The sequence below is a fragment of the Colletotrichum karsti genome (genome assembly GCF_011947395.1).
Source record: "Colletotrichum karsti strain CkLH20 chromosome Unknown Scaffold7, whole genome shotgun sequence".
Classification (NCBI taxonomy): domain Eukaryota; kingdom Fungi; phylum Ascomycota; class Sordariomycetes; order Glomerellales; family Glomerellaceae; genus Colletotrichum; species Colletotrichum karsti.
The window spans coordinates 404,835-423,327 of NW_024065907.1; the positions used below are offsets into that span (position 1 = coordinate 404,835).

Here is an 18,493-nt window from a genome sequence, read left to right on the forward strand (position 1 = left end):
TTTTTCGATTTAATTATTAGCACAAATGGCTGCGAACGGCGACTCGCGGCCCGCGCCGGGTGACCGCACCGTCATTGGTATCACCTTTGGCAACTCCAACTCCTCTATTGCCTACACCGTCGACGACAAGGCTGAGGTTATTGCCAACGAGGACGGAGGTGAGCATAGACTCTCTACGCTAGGACGTGTAGAGACCTAGTACTGACCAATCGCCCGCAGACCGTCAGATCCCCACCATCCTCTCTTACGTCGACGGCGACGAGTACTACGGAGCCCAGGCCAAGGCCTTCCTCGTCCGGAATCCCGACAACACAATCGCATACTTCAAGGAGTTCCTCGGCAAGGAGTATGGCTTCCCACTGGTTTCATGCTGTTCTATAGCCGTTGACTAACATGCCCGCACCAGGTTCAAGTCTATTGACCCTACCCACAACCACGCCTCCGCCCACCCCAAGGATGTCAGCGGCACCATCTCTTTCTCAGTAAAGGACAAGGAGGGTGCCGAGGAGCCCTCAACCGTCTCTGTCTCTGAGGCTGCTACCCGCTACATTCGCCGTCTCGTCGGCTCCGCCTCCGACTACCTCGGAAAGAAGGTCACCTCCGCCGTCATCACCGTCCCTACGAACTTCTCCGAGAAGCAGAAGGAGGCTCTTGTCAAGGCCGCCGCCGACGCTGGCCTCGAGGTTCTGCAGGTCATCTCTGACCCCATTGCCGCCGTTCTCGCCTACGATGCCCGCCCTGAGGCCGAGGTCAAGGACAAGATTGTCGTTGTCGCCGACTTGGGCGGCACCCGCTCCGACGTCGCCGTTGTCGCCTCCCGCGGCGGCATGTACACCATCCTGGCCACCGCCCACGACTACGACTTCTCTGGCTCCCACCTCGACCAGGTCCTGATGGACCACTTCGCCAAGGAGTTCATCAAGAAGCACAACGTCGACCCCCGCGAGAACGCTCGCTCCCTCGCCAAGCTCAAGCTCGAGTCCGAGTCCACCAAGAAGGCCCTCTCCCTCGGCACCAACGCCAGCTTCTCCGTCGAGAGCTTGGCTGACGGCTTCGACTTCACCTCCACCATCAACAGGCTACGCTACGAGATGGCCGCCCGCAAGGTATTTGAGGGCTTCAACCGCCTCGTCGAGGGTGTCATCAAGAAGGCCGAGCTGGACGTTCTCGACATCGACGAGGTCATCCTGTCCGGCGGCACTGCCCACACCCCCCGCATCGCCGCCAACTTCTCCAACCTCTTCCCCGAGTCCACCCAGATCGTCGCCCCCTCCACCCTGCCCGCCGCCATCAACCCCTCCGAGCTCCAGGCCCGTGGTGCCGCTCTCCAGGCTTCCCTGATCCAGGAGTACGAGGCCGAGGACATCGACCAGAGCACGCACGCCGCCGTCACGACCGTCAAGCACATTGCCAACGCCATTGGTGTTGTCGGTGCCGACGAGGAGTTCGTCCCCGTTGTTCCCGCCGAGACCGCCGTCCCTGCCCGCCGCACCGTCCAGGTCGCCGGCCCCAAGGAGGGCGGTGACGTCCTCATCCGCATCGTCGAGGGCGGCGCCCACATCAAGGTCACCAAGCCCGAGCCCAAGGCCAAGCCCGAGACCAACGGCGACGACGAGGACGACTCCGACTTCGACTCGGAGGAGGAGGAGGAGGAGACCCGCGAGAAGATCTGGAAGGTCGGTCCCACCCTCGCCGAGGCCGCTGTTCGCGGCCTTGGCAAGGGATCCAAGGTTGAGGTCACGATCAACGTCGCTGCCGACCTCGGCCTCACGATAACGGCGAGGGAAGTCGGTGGCAAGGGCGGTGTCCGGGGCAACGTCAAGGCTCCTTGAATCAACCCCTCGAATCTAGAACAAATAGAAAGCGAGTAAAAGTGCGTTAGCAAGGCGCAATAGTGGTAAAAAGAAAGGGGAAACGTCAAATTTCTTCCATTTTTTCCCGTTCTGTATAGACACATGGATTTATAGGAGTGGAGGATGGAACGGGGGGAAGGCCAATTGGACCGGAATGAAATCACTGGGAACATAGACGAGAGTGAGCAAGAGGTTAAAAAAGCATGAAGGAAGAGAGACGCATTCGCGCCGACGAAAAGATGTGACGGAACTCGTCTTTCTGGGGCGCGATTGTTGCATGAATCGAAATCCATTACCACTGCATGAAGATATAACTTGGCGAAGAAGGATGTGATGACAACTGAATTGTGCAAATTGAACCAACCAACCAACGATGTTTTGCGCTGTGATGCCTGAAGTGTTTGATGCCGAGAGGGATCGCTGATGCACCCATACGCCCTGCTAACTTGAACTCTTGTGTACTCGCTGTAAGACAAGTAACCGAACCATGCGCCACCTCATGTTACGTGCCGCCGTCTGGATCCTCCACTTCCTGGTCTCCCTCCTGGTCCTCCTAGGAAACGGCGCCCGGGAGTCTCCACGCGACGAGGTCGTCGCGGATGTCAAACTCCTCCAGCTCCCGATTCCTCCTCACCTCGCGCCCGCGCTCGCTGCTTCCCATAGTTGGCGCCAAGCTGGCCATGCTCCCGCTCCGGCTCCTCGAGCGCGTGTACCCACTCCGCCCGCCGCCCCGTCTGTCGTCATCGCGGGACCGGTCTCTGCGACCCTGACGACTCCTAGACCCGCGCGCGGTCGTGCTGCTCGCGCCGTCATTATGGCGGGCAGTGAGGACCGTCGTGAAGCTGCGGTCGCTGGAGCCGCTGTTGCTGCGCGAGTGGTTCCGTTGCTGCCCGCCGCCGTTCTGGTGGAGGTGGAGGCTGAGGTGGTGGTGGTCGTGGTGTTTTGACTGCTGCTGTTGCTGCTGTTGGGACTGGCGGTCTTGTTTTTGCTGCATCTTGCGGACGTCCGAGGGACGCAGCGTGCCTCCCATGCCGCCCTCGTCGGAGCTCAGGGAGCCACCGTTGTCCAGGTCGAATGTTGCAGTTTTGCCGCCGCGGCCGGTCCTACCGGTGCGCCAGCCGTCGCCGCCGGAGAAGATGTCCTCGATGCACTCGTCCGCGGGGAGCTCGCCGGGCTGGCAGGACCAGGAGGCTGCGAGGGCGCGACGGTACATGTCTTGGACCTCAGAGGCGTCGCGAGATTTGGCCATTGTCGGGAGTTCTGTAAGGGTCAGTGAGAAATACGGGAGATGGAGTTCGAGGGTGAGGAAACGTACGTCCTGCGTCGTCTTGTTCAACTTGGTCGCCTGCCATGATACCGGCTATGCCTCCAAAGACCGGAGCCGTCCTCAGCGGCGGGGCAGAGTAGCCCTTGTCACCGTCGAGCTGGATCATGAGGATTCCGATCTTCAGCGTGCTGTTGATTTTGCTCTCCTGCATGAGGTAGCGCCTGACGATGCCATCCTCGGCATCCGGTTCATCCAGGATTGGAGGAGCGGTGGATTTAGGGCTTGTACTGGCAGTGCCGCTGCTGCGCTTGCGCGAGTGGCCGCGGTCGAAGCTGGCACTTTCACGGGCCAGACCGTCGCTCTCCTCTACGTACTCGCTGAGGTTCAGGTTGACCTTTCCGAGCGAGATTTTCTCATCATGGCCGCCGCCGGAGAATTCCTGCGTGACCTCGAACTCAATGGGACATTCGGTCAGGTTGTTATTCCGATCAATGCTGATGCGGATGTGGCTGACGACCTTTGAGTAGTTGTACTCGACCTTGTGGTTGGAGATGGAACATTTCGGAGTGCGGCCGCGGTGTTCCGCGTTGATGGAGTGGGACAGGTGCCATTTTACTATTGATGTTCCGGACACCAGCGGGACGTTATTCAGGTCGTAAATCTGGATCCAGTCAGACGAAGGTTCTTGGCATAACAAGCAGAATGTGAGGGTTCACACACCTTAAGGTGTAGCTCAAACTTTGGCTGCGTCACACAATGTTAGCACACATCGGAATCGCACATCCTCCACTTCCCGGAAGATTGAGTTTCCCATGACATGATGGGTGCGAACTGAGGCGTTACCTTTCTGCTTTTATTGACTGTAGGCAGGAAGCCACCGTTAGCCATGCTCTTGAGGGGACTCATGGTAGGCGACGAGATGTTCTAGGATTGAGGAGTAGGTGACGAGAAAAAAGCAAAACGAGGCGGGAACTTGAAGAAGCCCCGGTGCCCTCAAAAAGGACGTGGTTCAAGGGAGAGACATGAGAATGATGACAATGATAGGCGGATGGGCAGTTGAGAGCGACGGTGAATGAGTGAGGCTGGAGAATGCCGCTAAGGAAGACCACCAAGTGTTTGTCTCAGTGAGATCTCAGCCTCATCAACAGGTGAGAGGCTCGAGCAATGGCCAACCCCACGTGGATGCGAGGAATGTTGACTTAGGATGAGGACGAAGGGTAAGGTGAACAATGGAACTCTACAGCAAGGCCGAGAAGGGGAAAAAATCTCCACTCGACGACATAAGACGAATGACGGGCGGGTGTTTGTAGGTGGTTGAAGGAGGAAGAGGGCTTACTTAAGGAAGCCATGTTTCACGGACGACATGGCAAGCTGGGCTCCGTTGGGGACGAGTCAATGATACCTGCCCCGGAGAGAGGCGGCGCCCCTTCTGAGGGGAACGGGAAGTGAGCACGCGGGCGACGGGAGGGAAAGAGAGGCAGTTGGTGCGGCAGGTGCAGGGACAGGCAAGGCAGTCAGCGACAGCGACGGTAAGACTGTAAGCGGCGTGCGTTCGGTTTCGGTATGGCCGGGGGATAATACGATAGGTAGGTAGGTACGGTAAGGGGGTGGCAGGCAGGATCGTAAAGTGGCTAGTAGATAGCGGGATGCCGCTGCCGACCTCTGCGGGAACTTGATTCTCTCGGTGATGGAGGGGCCTTCGTTGGAAAGGCTCGAGATTGCATGCAAGGTCAGCGACCAATCTGGCTGTGCGCTTCGTCCGGCCGTCGTCCGTCCGCAAAGTCGTATGGAATGCGAGCTCGAGATCCAATGTGACGGGGGCGGGCTGGAAGATTCGGTACTTCCAATCAATGAATGGGGTAAAATTACTCAGCCGATAAGGGCGGAAATGGCAATCAGAACAGATCCGAAAAGACTCGCTGTTTGTATGCTCGCTCGCTGGACGCTGTTTAGGGGATATAAAGGGTTTCGTTCAATGCAGTCCGATGATGAAAGAAGAGAGTTTGACGGGTTTGGCAAATACGTAACTCGTCCGTTGTATTGGGAGATTCTGCTTAGGTTGGAGCTAGCTGGGAGGTATGAGAAGCTTACCAGCCACAAGAAGCCCTCCGCGGTGCCCGACGGGGCCAGCTGGTAGCCTGCGCCACATTGGACACGAAGCCCTTTGTCGTCGTCCGAACACGAAAAAGAGTTTGTGGCACCAATTTGGTGATAATTTGGTGATATTATAGAGCTCAGTGACACTATCACGAATATCAAAAGCTTCGTTTTTGGTATTTAGAACGGGCAAGTTATTCTGGGAATTCCTCTTACTCGGTCGGTTTGAGGTTCGCCTTTCATGCCTGTTCACGTAAGCAGCCCCAGCAAGCCAAGCACTGAAGCGAGACGCTTTTCAGTGGACCAGTCGCTGCGGGACGTTGACCGTCCTGCTGCATCGCTCCATTCCATCGGTATTCATCACCATTTCGAAGCCACAGGCGCAACACGAAATGCATCTTCAAGCCAGTTTTCAACGGCCAAAACTCGACGCAAGCCACATTGTTACCGGACCATACCCCGGGCCCGCCTTGCGAAATGGATTGCGAAGCCATCTCGCAAATGGCGGTCGCGAATCCTAGGATGTATACGGATCCGTCGTTATTCAAGTGCGCCGGCCAGACTCCTCAAGGAACGAAGGAGCAATGTTTGGTCCTGACAGCTCTTGCTCCTGAGAAACGAAGAGATAGCCTACGAGCTTGCGATGGAGTAAATGTTCAAGCCTGCGGGACGGAGGGTTGGACATCGACCAGCATCCGACCTCTCTTACTCAGCGATGGCCTGGAAGCAATGCTTGCCCCATTCAACATCGTCATACCACCTTGACCCTCCAAAGCAAGCAACGAACACTCATCACAATGTCTCAGAGAGCCGCAGACAAGCTTTTCGCATGATGCCTCCTGGACGCACCTAACCGAAGAAACCCGCGATGAGATCTGTATAGACAGGGTCAGGCCTTCCTGACGTCCCGAACTCTGATTCTCAGGCACGCCGTCCGCGAACCAGTGATGATGCTGTTCCTCTCCAAAATCCCCAGGGTGGTGCCCTGCTTCCAAAGGGCCCAACGATTCGGAACACGCCGCAACATGCGTCAAGACGAACACGTTCCCGCCCGTGTTTCTGCGGGGAAGAAAAGAGGCCACGCAGCCCAAAACCATATGAGATCGTATCGGGATGAGGCGTCCCAGACACTCCAACCAGCCATCATGCCGCCGAGACCCGAAGACGAAAAAAGACCCTTCCAGACCCTTCGTGAAATTCAACATCAATCAACTGATCCCGAGTGATGATGGAGCAAGGGTTCTTCTGGGCAGACAGAAATTCGCCAAATCCCGCGCCGGGGCGCGCCATCCGTCACCCGTTGCACCTTCAGTGACGCAGTGCGGGCTCCACACCACACTTAACACCCCAGTCCAGCCCCCCAAAGACCGAGAGCAGAGATGAAATTCCCCGAGCCGCATACGTCATACTCTCCCGCGCAACCACATCAAAGCGATGTCATCCCACCTCTCTCTTGGACAGGAAAACCTGCTTCTGAGGGGAGGGAGAGAAAATCTCAGAGGGGAGAGCGAAAGGAAATTGAGACAACCACCTACCGGCGCCAACGCCACGCCATACAGTAGTCTCGCAGCCACCACGTTTTCCCGAACCTGGGGCAGATTAAGCACCATGACATGCCCGCCCAACCGCCCCCCAACCAACGCTGGTGTTGACTGGGTCCCTCGAATCCAACCGTCGCAAACGAGCAATCAATCGACACTTCGTATGCAGGCTAACGTAAAGGGGGCCACCTAAAACGTCTTTCGCACACCTTAATCCATCACCGTCCGCGCCGGTGCGTTCGCTCCGAACGAATTCGAGGGCGTCGTGTGATGAGATCCTTGACCATCCGTGGGCCCAGAGTCGTAGTCACACTCACATTTTTGTTTCCTCTGGTCCTATTGTGGTGGTCTACCCTCCCTCCCGTGCCCCCGAATTGAGAAAATCTGCAGTACGTACTCGCTCGAAGGGAATTGTGTAAGACCAGTCAAGGGATTGGGAGGAAAAAAAATATGTGTGATGTATCACGGGAGATTAGCACCGCCCTTGACGTCACCATGTCGTTGCACCACAAGTAGATCTCCTGCAAACCGCCGGCGCCAAGGTGCCTACCAACAGCCCAGCCCGACGGGGCCCAGCGCCGATGACTACCCTTTGGACCACAAACCAAATGTCTGATAAGGGTGAAATCGACGATGGTGTTTGGGCGGGGGCTACACTAGAGAAGGGGGATGGTGTCACCGGCTTGTGGTCTGTGATGTAAGGTGTGAGGTAAGAGCCTTGCTCCCTGTCTGCCGTGGAGTGCGGTCCGGTTGGTTCTAGCATTGAGGGTTCGATTGTTATATATAAGACCTCGCTTTCTTTCGACAGGTCAACCCGGCACAACTCATCACAACAACATCAAACAAACAACCAACAAACTTCACAGAGGTTATAATCTCATATCACCTGCTTCACCTACCACCTTAAAAAACCCAACTACCAAACAACACATCCAAACCGTCAAAATGGGCGCTGTCGTCTCCTGCGTAAGTTCATCACCACAGGGAAAAGCAATCTTCTCGCAAATGCTAACCGCGACATTACACAGATCCAATCCGTCTTCCGCACCATCGGTGCCTGCCTGACCTCCATCGTCTCCGGCATCGGTGGCATCTTGATGGCCATCATCAACGGCATCGTCTCCTGCTGCAACATCATCATCAACTTCCTGACCTGCGGCACCTGCGGTCGTCGCGGCGGACGGTCCCACCACACCACGACTAGAAGTCGAGTCTGAGCGGGCCCTCGTCTGTGAAAACACACGACGCGACAGATGAGGGAACGATGGCAACGAATTCGCATGGAGTTTAATGACCACTGAATCAATTTTCTTTTCCGCAACGCGAGGGGAAAGGGGACAGGAATGGCGGAGGAGGATGGTTTTATTTTCCTACGACGCGAGCGAGCGCGAGATCAGCTTTGACAGCATACCCCAGTTTCATTGAAGATACCCACGATACCAGGTAGCTTAGCTTGCAATGGTATTTCACCGTCTACTTTATATATGCTTGCCCTGGTGATTTTCTGCTGCATGTGTGGCCACACTTCATTTTGACATGCTCTAAGCATAGCTTTTGAGTTAGGTATTTTACCGATTGTTCACTATACTAGCGCATCGTTTTCTACTTGTTCCATGGTTCAACATACAACTCAACTTTTTCGGCAATGCAACATTGTCGGCCATTTATCTCTTGTAATATTACACTAATCTTCCAGTACGTTACGGTTGAAAAATCCGTAAATTTGCCGCCCGGCTTCCTTGCCTACCATGGGCTCGAGTTCCTTCTCATTCAGATTCGCAACCTCTCTTACATTCTCCGTCGCTAGCACGAGCCGCATAATGTTCTTGGGATTGACACCCGGCACCGCGGCCAGCATCTCCTGAGGCTCCAGGTTGAAGGACTGGTCCTCCGCCTTCATATCCTTGTCGAGACCCGCACGCACCGCGGCGATGGGATCCGGCTCGTCCTCCTGCGACTTGAGCGACTCGAAGATCTCGGCCGTCTGGTACGGGGACGAGGACCAGATGATGCGCAGCTTCGGGAACGCGAGGGTGAGGAGCACGAGCTTGGACTGCAGGTCCGAAGAAACGTTCGTGGGCGCGATGCTGTTCAGGCTGCCGGATAGGTCTGCGAAGGGTTCGAGCGTGAAGGACTTGTTCTGGTCGAACTCGATGAGGAGCATTGGGTTCTTGTAGTGCTGGAACATGGTCTCGGCCTGCGCGTAGAGGCGGCCGTCCTTGAAGGAGGAGATGAGATCGCTGATGGACTTGCGCTCGACGCAGATGTTGGGCGAGAGCACGTAGTCTCCCACTGTCAACATGCAGGGTACGATGATCATAGATCGTCCGTGAAGTAGGGATGGAAGTGACGAGCGGAACTCTCGAACGTCGACTACTACACGCGGCGGTTGTGCTGTGGCAGCTAGATGACCGCCGCCGGCGATTCTGGTGTTGATGGTGCGGAGGAATGCTTCTTGAGGATCTTCGACACCGTGAGGGTCTACCGTCATGACCAATGACATGGACGCCCGCTCCTTGATGAGTTTCGTGAATGCGTCTTTCTCTCGTCTCACGCTGGAAAGATAGCGTTGCTCCTCGACGGATTCGCCGTAGTATAGGAAGTACACACGGACATTTCTGTCGTTGTGTGACGACCGGTAGACCTCGACTCGACGGATGAAGGCGGCATCGGGCTCGTACATGATGATGTACCGTGGCTTCACCTCCTCCAGAACGTGCTCATCGTGATCTCCGTCGTAAGCATGAATGACGACGAGATCCTGCATATCGTAAAGCTGGTAGTAATCCTCCATGTTCTCCAGTGGGTCAGTGACAATCTCCGGCTTCTGTTCCGCCTCTTCCGCGGTGATCTGGACCTCAGCCATGAGATCCTCAACTTCCGCCGGTCGCTCAAAGAACTGAGCAATGCTGCCATTCTCAGCTCTGGTTGACGCGCCGCCCCCGGCTCCGCCGCCTCTCATACGCCTCCGTTTATTTGACGGCTTGCCCCTGAGCGGCTGGCCATTTCTGTCGGTTGCGCCGTTGAGCGCCTTTTGGTTCTCGGAGAAGAGTGTTGCATTGACCTGAGCGAATTCTTTTTTCCATCGAAGATAGTTTCGTAGCTTTCTCCTCATCATGAAGGAAGCTGATGGCTGATCGGCGTCCTCGTCGTCCTCCTCGGATGGGTTCTTCTCCACTTTCGGCTTGAAGTGCATTGTTTGAAGGTAGTCGCGCAACTGGCGGCACGTGTTGGTGTCACCGCACATGATTAGGATTGTGCCATTAGAGTCGTCGCGGGCTGGAGGGTCGAAGTGCATGCTGTTGTCAATCTCTGTCAGGACATCCGCCAGCCAAGCCCATTTTGGTTGCTCCTCGAGGACTGGTCGCAAGGAGTCGATATTTGCATCTGCAGTTGCAGCTTTCGCGCTAGCAGCGTAGACGCGGCGTCTGGCCGTCTCAAAGATGGTCTGCGCTGCGTCAAGGAACAGCCAGGGTGACTGATTTTGTCTCGTGGAGCCCGGAGGTGGTGAATGTGCTGCGTGGATTGTGTCGAGATGTTGCAAAAAGGATACGGCATCAAGTGCCAAGACGGACGACAGCATCCCACGAAGAACGCTCAAGTCGTTGACAATCTGTCGTGTTTTCCAACTGACCCTGTGCCAGTTTGGGTCAAGTTGTCTTCTGATAATGACATCAAAGTTCTTGTGTAAGGCGCTGTCGAGGTTCCAATCCTCCATTTCCAGGCCCGTGTTCCCCTTCTTTAGCTCGTGAATGCTGACCTCGACACACTCTAAGACGGCGTTTTGGATATCGCGCATGGCATCGCTCATAGTAATGTTCAGCTCAATGACCTCCGCCGTCTTCTTGCCCTCTAGCGACTCTGCTACTGTGACATGGAAGCGCGGCCACAATGATGCTTTTCTTAAGAAAAGATTTCGCATCATCGTGGCCAATGGTGAGAAGCCGGTCGAGAAGGGATCGGGGTTGTCGGCAAATGCCTTGAGAAAGCCGGCTTTGTTCTTCTGTCGATAGATTCTCAGGATGAAGGCTTCCAGAGATGTGGCGACAACGCGATCGGCGTGAAGAACGAGTAGGCCGGTGACTTTCTCGGTGTCGAGCAAGTTGGTCAGAAGATCAACGACGAGAATGCGCGAGGTGATGCTGAAGATGCCGCCGCGAGCATACAACTTTTCTCGAGCGCCAACGCTGGTGAAGTCGGTGTTGACCACGGTGAGCCCCCTGGCGTTGGGGGACATGCTGATGGCGGCATGCTCGGCGAGGGCCTCGCCGATCCAGTTGTTTTCGCGGTCCTCAGCGCCAACGAGGATAATCAAGTTGTTCCCCGCCGCATCATAGGAATGAAGCAGATTGGTGACGAGTCGCATCAGCCCCAGGCCGCGGGCGAGCACAACGAGCTCATCTTCGTTTCTCAGCTCCTGGAACAGACTCTGCTGATATCCCTATTCAGGTGTCAACGTATGCCCGATCATTTTTGAGGCAGAGTACTCACAAGAGGAAGCGAAAGCTTGACCGGCTGAGGAGCGTTGGCTGACATGGTGCATTGTGCTGGCCGGGACCAGACGCGCTGGAAGGAAGTGGTATTGGCTTTGCTGAAGGTCTTTGGCCGGATTGAGATAGGTAGGTAGAAGAAGTGCCCCAGGCGTACCGTGCTACACACTGTCGTGCTGCCGTCCGGGGGCAGGTACTGTCGTCAAGCGAGAATTTTCGCACTGTCCTGGGAACTTCGACTAAGAGACAACCACGACACATCTACGAAGCTTTTAAATCGACTAGATAGACATTTAATGTAGGTAAATCTAAGCTCTTAGTTTCCTCAAAATCTTTAAAGTACGTCTTTAGAGGCCCAAATGAGACCTTGTTGTGTGCTGTCATTCTTCTAACAATTGTTGCTGTAATTTTACGCATTAGATGTTAGCTGATTCACGCTTACATCACCTCAAATGTCGGTCTTCTTCTGAGTGTCATCTCAAGAGGGATGATTTACTGAGTTTGATTTCATCGGTTTTCCCCACTGAATATTGTATCTTAACTGATTATCATTAGTGACAATGCCGCAGGGCTAGATTTGACCAAAACTGATGGGCTTGGCTAGGCTAAGGTCTCATGTTGAATGTTAAACCTCAGTCGTCATCGGCGCCAACACCATCTCATCCCGAGGTGAACCTAGACCGATCACTGGTAGACAAACTCGTGGGGACGATGGGGACTGGCGTGCTGTCACTGTAAGATAGCAACATCTATCAGGTTTTTGGCCCAACTTCTTGCAAGCTAGTGCCCTCGTGATATGCACGTATCTCGCCAGTGACGCGCAGGACTTTGGCACTTTGGCTGGCATCTTCCATTCTGGCCGCATGGGGCGGCTACGAACGGTCGACATAGACAGCCAATGCCATTCGGAGCACGGTTTAGCACGCAGCCATTGCTTGGGAGGCCTTCCAGGTTGGCGGGGATGTGCTGTTTGGAGTTGCCCAGTCACACCTTTGCACTTGCCTTCCCCTCCATAGACGAAACGACGTCATCAGCCGTCGCAACCCTCCACGTACCGCAGCACGCCTCAACTCACATGTAAGCACTGCGACGAGATACTTTATAAACAGCCCATCTTCCTGGCCTTCTTCAACATCTCTTGCTTACACAAAACACATCACAACCAAATCAACTTTTCAACCAAATCAAACAACCCCACTAAGACATTCAAAATGGCCGACAAGGTTAAGGAGCTCGTTAACAACATCACCAAGGGCGACGTAAGCTACACCATGACCTGACCACACCGGCAAGTCATCAAACTGACCACTTGATAGAACTCCGACAAGGAGAAGGAGTTCAGCACCCAGCCCATTGAGCAGAAGGGCCCTGCCGACCCCAAGTTTGCTGCCCACCAGGCACACCCCGGCCCCGCCGTCCCCAAGGACTTCAACGCCCAGGAGGAGGGTACCAAGGAGGAGCGCCGTGCGAAGGCGGAGGAGCTGAACAAATAGAAGTCGTCTATACTAGATGCTTCACGATGTATGATCAGAAATGGCTTTGTAGACTACGGATTACGGGGCAAGCATCGGGACGGGTCCGGAGACCTCGGAATTGGACGGCGGACGTAATGCTTCCTATGAATTCATGAATCAATTTCCACACAACCCGAGACCCCTAGTTTGCCTTGGGTGACCCTGACAATCAAATCGCGCAGTTGCTGAAAGTATTGAAACAATATATGCATGCCATGCTGCCGGAAGTCTTTTTTCGCAATTACCTAAATGGACAGTATCAAAGATTGCCCGTCGAGGAGATGCTTCCCTTCCATCGAGATGACGTTCACTGCATCGGCCAATGCAGCCTGGTTGATTCTTGGGAACCAACAATGCTACGCTGCGGATTGCGCGTCCCACAATGACGACAATCTTCCTCTCGCTTCCACGTGGCGGTGCGGACGCGCAAGTTGTGGCTGGTACCAGTATTCGCCCGCCAAGTAGATCTCACCACCTGCCTCCCAAGGACAGACGTCTGGGGTCTGAGCTGACGCCCGAGCAGCGCCTGAGATGGCGGGAGACAGAGGGAAACATGCCAGGCCCCAGCCCGGCACCGACTGCCACTGAAACGAACGACTCAGCCACCTGCGGTGGCCCAGGGCCAGTCACTTGCTCCGCTGTAGCCTGAGTGTACCGAGTGTACCTGACCTTTCCCTTCCCGTCCTGTTTCTGTGAGCCGTCCCTCCATCCACATCGTCTGCTATTCCTGTCGCTCAATCAGACTCAAGGAAACGTTAACGTTATTCCCATCGCACACACCAGAAACCACCCGGACTTCATCTTCACCCGGCACAACCTTCTGCCCCTTCAGCCTTCTCGCTGCCATTCCATGATATCTTCAGGGTTCCCTCGTTGACTGATGCGAGCCCACATTTCATGAAACGCCCCCGGACCCGGAAGCTCTGGCATCTTTCAGCACAAGCTTATCACTCTTTCTCTCGCACTGGACACAGGACGCTGGACGCTGGACGCGGCTTGCAAAGCGCCAGAGCGGCTGCCTCACACATCGCATCCTTACGCCCACGCAGTACCGACACTGTACCTGGCCCTATTGTCCCGCCAGCAAAGCACCGTACACTTAGCAAAAGACGTTGCCCAATCGCAGTGCCTCACTTCCCCAACACCACAAGCGACGTCGTCTTTCGACTGGCCTCGGGAACCTTGTCAACTTCATTGCTGAAAGCGACCGACCTGACGAACCGCCATCCCGAAAGAGGAGGTGTCTGCCCAGACACCATCGACTAAGCGCCACTTGCCCTTACCTGATATACCTACACACGCGTACGACGCAAACCGCTGCAACAGTTGCTGCTGGTGCTGCTACTGGTGCTGCCATTGCTGCCTTTTGCTGCCGCGGCTCCTGCAAGCACACGACCCTCCCCATCAAACTCCACTCGTCCCAATTCCACCTGGAATCGACTACATACGAACATCGACCTCTCCACCACCCAGCCTTCTCCCGACACCCTCGCTCGTCGCTGATATCTCTCCGCCAATATGCCGTCGGTTTTGAGCGACGAGGATAAGGAGACCGTCAAGCGCTTCGTTCCCAAGCAAACCAACAAGATACAGGCCGTTGCCGTCGCTAGATTATATGTGGCCTATCCCGACCCGACGAGATGGACGTACACAGGCATCCAGGGCGCCATCGTCTTGTCTAATGACCTGGTAGGCAATACCTATTGGCTGAAGATGGTTGATATCTCTGTAAGTGCCTTAATACGTCACGCCTTGGTTTCTTTTGGCTAACCTTCGTGAAGTCCGCAAACCGAGGCGTCATCTGGGATCAGGAGATATTCGACACGTGGAGCTATAACCAAGACCGAACCTACTTCCACAGTTTCGAAATCGAAGAATGCCTTGCCGGTCTCTCCTTTGTCGACGAGAAAGAAGCAAAACAGTTCAAGAAGAAGATGGACGACAGGGAAAAGAATGCAAGCAGAAACACGAGGGCAACACCTTTCGGAGGAGCTGCACAGCACACAGCCCACAAACATGGCCTGCTCGGAGGGCTTTTCGGCAGTCGACATGCCTCAGCTCCCACACCTCCTGAGTCGCCTCGATCCCATCCGCATGGTCGAATGCCATCCATTGGGACTACGAATGGTCACAAGTCCTCCGAGTTTGCTGTCCTTGACGCATTCGACTCCAATTGGCGGGAGAACTTTGGGCAGGATCTGCGAGACAAAGGCTTGAGCGAGGAGTTCATTAAGGAGAACCAAGAATTCATTGTCGACTTCCTCAAAGAGGAACAAGAAAAGCTGATGGCTGGAGCACGAAGCCATGTCCCTCCTCCACCGCCCCCGGCTCCAGCTCCTCAATCAAACGGCATCGAGCCCAGGAACAGAGCTCCTCCTCCACCGCCCCCTCCGGGAGGGAGTCATTCGGATGGGCCACGCTTACCGCCGCCGCCCCCAGCACCGCGGCGCGGCGCTGCGCCGGCCCCTCCGCCAGCCAGGAGATCTGGCAAGACCGAAGCGCCCGCTGTTCACAGAGAACCAACACCTCCAAGCGAGCCCGCGGCGCCCGAACCCTCAAGAAACCGATTCGCCGTACCACCCCCATTGCCTGATGCTGGTAAACTCGCGCACGCTCTTGGGGGTTCAGTGAACGCCATTCGTGGGCCTGCAAACCACGGGCCGCCTCCACCCCCGCGACCGCCGAAGACACCAATGCAGGAAGAGGAGAAACCGGCCGGTAGCAGATTCGGAGTGCCCCCGGCTTTCCCTGGTTCACGGCCGCCGCCGACTCCGAGTCGGGGTCCGGTCCCGCCGCCACCTCCGCCAAGAGCAGATGGCCCACCGCCTGCTCTTCCTCCCAAGGCTCCGGCAAACGAAGCGCCTCCATTGCCGCCTCCCTCTTCTCGACCGGTGCCACCTCCCCCTGCGGCCGGCAACCCTCCACCTTTGCCAGCATCGCATGCTCCCCCTCCACCACCGCTGCCTTCCTCCAGCGCTCCTCCTCCGCCTCCTCTGCCGACGTCACCGCCGCCGTTGCCGACATCCAATGCCCCGCCTCCTCCGCCCTTACCTGCATCAAACGCTCCTCCACCACCTCCGCTGCCGTCAAGCAACGCTCCTCCTGCCCCACCTCCACCACCCCCCGGAGCCGGTGTGCCGCCCCCTCCACCACCCCCACCGCCGGCGGGCTTTGGCGGACCTCCGCCGCCTCCTCCTATGCCGAACAGGGATTCTGGATACTCATCCACCGCACCCGCGCCCGTTCCGGATGTTGGACGTTCTGCTGTGTTAGGCGACATCCAGAAGGCCGGCGGTATCAAGGCACTCAAGAAGGTGGACAGAAGTCAAATCCGAGACAGAAGTGGTGCATCCGTTGGTGGCAGCAGCGACACCGGACCGCATGGCAGTGGCTTGCCTCCGGCTGGCGTTGCACCTGGCGGCGGCGGTGACATGGCTAACGCTCTTGCTGCCGCGCTGCAGAAGAGAAAGGCGAAGGTTAGCAACAGCGGTAAGTACCAGATATCCCTACGCCCAGATTCAAAAGCTAATCTGTCTGCAGATGATGAAAAGAGTGACAATGACGACTGGTGAGTGACGAATACGTATAACTCGAAGAGAAGGAAATACACGGTTGAAGTCCAACTGTATGCGACACCAAGGCGCACAGGTGTGCTCGCCATTCAATTCTCGCTATCCCATGAAGATAGCTGCTTTCTTAGGGATAAGGTGGATTAACACAAGCGGCACCTGGCAGAGCGAGCACCCTCGGGGTGACTCTGAGACAGATGTAGAAAGATGCGCCTGGCGGACATGAGCATCCGAGGCGAGGTAGGGGAACAGCGGCGCTCTCATCGAAGCGCTTCAACTACTTGTAAAAAGATTGGAATCAAACCCATGAAAAATCTTCGCGATAGTGGCAAATCATCTAAGCGATCACGGTGATGAAAGTGACTAACAACATCAAATGTCGTAATCTGCGGAACGTGGCTCGAGGGCCACGGGCCAAAGCAACTCAATTACTCAAGCGTTTAAGGAAAAAGAATCTATCGTCCCCATGATCTGATCTGACGGGCCATGACGTCTCTCCCACCATAGCCGTCCAACGCACCGCCCTTGACACCTTGACTGTCGCGGAATCCAGCAGCCGACGTGACCGCAGCCATTAGATTTGAGAGAGAAGACAGCATTCCCACCCCTCGGTGGTCTTGCAGCAGAAGACCACCGCAGGGAAGGAGGTTTCGGGGGCTCCACTTCGACGCACGGGAAAGAACGTGTCTTTTAAATGTCGTCGATGTCGACATCCTTCTTGCCGCCGGCAGCGGCGTCGTCCTCCTCCTCCTCGGAGTCGCGGTCGTCGTCGAACTCGAAGTTGCAGTCGCCGTCGCCGTCGGCACCGTAGGTGTCGGTCTCGTTGATCTTGGCGGACTCGGGCAGCTCGCCGTAGGCCTTGAGGGAACGGGCCTCGTCGGCAGTGTACTTGAGGATGACGTCGCCCTTGTCGTCCTGGTACTCGCGCAGAGAGAGGAGGATGATGTCGCCCTGGTTGATCCAGACCTTCTTGCGGAGCTTGCCGCGGATGTTGGCGAGACGCTTGACGCCGTCGAAGCACTGGGCCTCGAGGCGGCCGTTGCCGAGCATCTTCACGACCTGGGCGTATTCTGGGGAGGTATCAGCATTGTTTGTTTCAGGTGAGAAGGGGGCGGCGGTGATGTCTAGAGTTGTTGTCTAGGCAGTTGGGAATTTTGCGTTGACTTTTTTTCAAAGTCGACGCCAACAAAGGGGCATGTGCGGCACTGACCTTGGCCATCTTCCTTGAAGGTGAGCTCACGCTTCTCGTGGTCGGACTCGTTCTTGCCACGTCTGCGGTTCTTTCCTCCCTATGTGGTTGTTAGTCCTCATGATCGGGAGGCAGCTTCTCTATCAACACCATCAAGAGGAGCATCATGATGATCGGTGTGCGTCGCCTTCGAATAGCAAGGAGGGGGCGGGGTTGTTGGCGGGTCCAGCCTAAGCAGGGGGAGGGGTGTTTTTTTTTTTCCTCTCCTTCTCCTTGCGCTCTTGCCAGGCGACGCCATCATCGGATAAGTTTGAGGGAAACAACTGACCTTTCCCTTGTTCTTGGGCATTTTGACTCTCTAGAATGATTCTTCTGAGGGTTGATAGGGGGAGGGGGGTGGGAGAGTGGAAGGTGTCGAAGGTCGAAGAAGAGGAAGGGGCAGGAAGTGGGCGGCGATGTTGACGGGTCAAGCCTTTATTATCGCTTGTGCGTGAGTGAGCGACGAAAAAAATGGGCTTTTTGGGCTGGGCTGCTACCCAGTTCTAGTGCTGTGATTCAATGGTAACGGAGAATGGGGAGCGCTTGCCGGTTGGAGGGGCGAATGATGCAGCCCGGTATGAGTCAAGTGGGGCACTGCTTAGCGGCTGCAGTGCTCTGTGTCATCACTAACGGAGACAGCGCACCTCCTGCTTGTGGCGCGGTTACAGAATTGGTGAAGCAGGGTGAGCAGTTGGGTGAATATGTGTGAGCCACACACAGATGCTTTGAGGTTTCAAGTGGTCTGGGCGCTATGAGGCTTATCTAATCTTTGATTTTTGTAGAGAGATCCAAGCTGCCTTCTTATTTTCGAGATGTTGACTCCTAGCTTGGCCCTGAATACCCAAGGAGGAAGATTGATGACTGTGCCCTGGCCATGGGACCAAATCAAGCAAAATACGACAACACCTAGTCACCTAGTCAAAATCCCGCCGCT

The 18,493-nt window shown here is 55.8% G+C and overlaps 7 protein-coding genes across 7 annotated transcripts; 4 read left to right on the forward strand and 3 right to left on the reverse strand.

Annotated features, from left to right (window-relative positions):
• Window positions 1-25: 25 nt before the first annotated feature.
• CkaCkLH20_02947 (hsp70 chaperone) lies at window positions 26-1,832 on the forward strand (the record flags this gene model as incomplete). Its single annotated transcript, XM_038885666.1, has 3 exons — window positions 26-158; window positions 220-346; window positions 407-1,832. 3 exons carry the CDS (start codon window positions 26-28, stop codon window positions 1,830-1,832), a joined length of 1,686 nt encoding a protein of 561 aa, XP_038748865.1.
• A 574-nt stretch (window positions 1,833-2,406) lies between these two features.
• CkaCkLH20_02948 (uncharacterized protein) lies at window positions 2,407-4,026 on the reverse strand (the record flags this gene model as incomplete). Its single annotated transcript, XM_038885667.1, has 4 exons — window positions 2,407-3,113; window positions 3,169-3,781; window positions 3,841-3,864; window positions 3,964-4,026. The coding sequence occupies 4 exons, from the start codon at window positions 4,024-4,026 to the stop codon at window positions 2,407-2,409; spliced, it is 1,407 nt and encodes a 468-aa protein (XP_038748866.1).
• A 3,340-nt stretch (window positions 4,027-7,366) lies between these two features.
• On the forward strand, window positions 7,367-7,975 carry CkaCkLH20_02949 (uncharacterized protein; the record flags this gene model as incomplete). The annotated part of the gene is made up of 3 exons (XM_038885668.1): window positions 7,367-7,455; window positions 7,625-7,724; window positions 7,787-7,975. 3 exons carry the CDS (start codon window positions 7,367-7,369, stop codon window positions 7,973-7,975), a joined length of 378 nt encoding a protein of 125 aa, XP_038748867.1.
• A 467-nt stretch (window positions 7,976-8,442) lies between these two features.
• Window positions 8,443-11,294, reverse strand: CkaCkLH20_02950 (DNA repair protein; the record flags this gene model as incomplete). Its single annotated transcript, XM_038885669.1, has 2 exons — window positions 8,443-11,199; window positions 11,250-11,294. The coding sequence occupies 2 exons, from the start codon at window positions 11,292-11,294 to the stop codon at window positions 8,443-8,445; spliced, it is 2,802 nt and encodes a 933-aa protein (XP_038748868.1).
• Window positions 11,295-12,459: 1,165 nt separating this feature from the next.
• On the forward strand, window positions 12,460-12,741 carry CkaCkLH20_02951 (uncharacterized protein; the record flags this gene model as incomplete). The annotated part of the gene is made up of 2 exons (XM_038885670.1): window positions 12,460-12,507; window positions 12,565-12,741. The coding sequence occupies 2 exons, from the start codon at window positions 12,460-12,462 to the stop codon at window positions 12,739-12,741; spliced, it is 225 nt and encodes a 74-aa protein (XP_038748869.1).
• Window positions 12,742-14,280: 1,539 nt separating this feature from the next.
• CkaCkLH20_02952 (uncharacterized protein) lies at window positions 14,281-16,334 on the forward strand (the record flags this gene model as incomplete). Its single annotated transcript, XM_038885671.1, has 3 exons — window positions 14,281-14,490; window positions 14,544-16,251; window positions 16,303-16,334. The coding sequence occupies 3 exons, from the start codon at window positions 14,281-14,283 to the stop codon at window positions 16,332-16,334; spliced, it is 1,950 nt and encodes a 649-aa protein (XP_038748870.1).
• A 687-nt stretch (window positions 16,335-17,021) lies between these two features.
• Window positions 17,022-18,250, reverse strand: CkaCkLH20_02953 (putative translation initiation factor eIF-1A; the record flags this gene model as incomplete). The annotated part of the gene is made up of 3 exons (XM_038885672.1): window positions 17,022-17,401; window positions 17,542-17,620; window positions 18,191-18,250. The coding sequence occupies 3 exons, from the start codon at window positions 18,248-18,250 to the stop codon at window positions 17,022-17,024; spliced, it is 519 nt and encodes a 172-aa protein (XP_038748871.1).
• Between the last annotated feature and the right edge of the window lie 243 nt (window positions 18,251-18,493).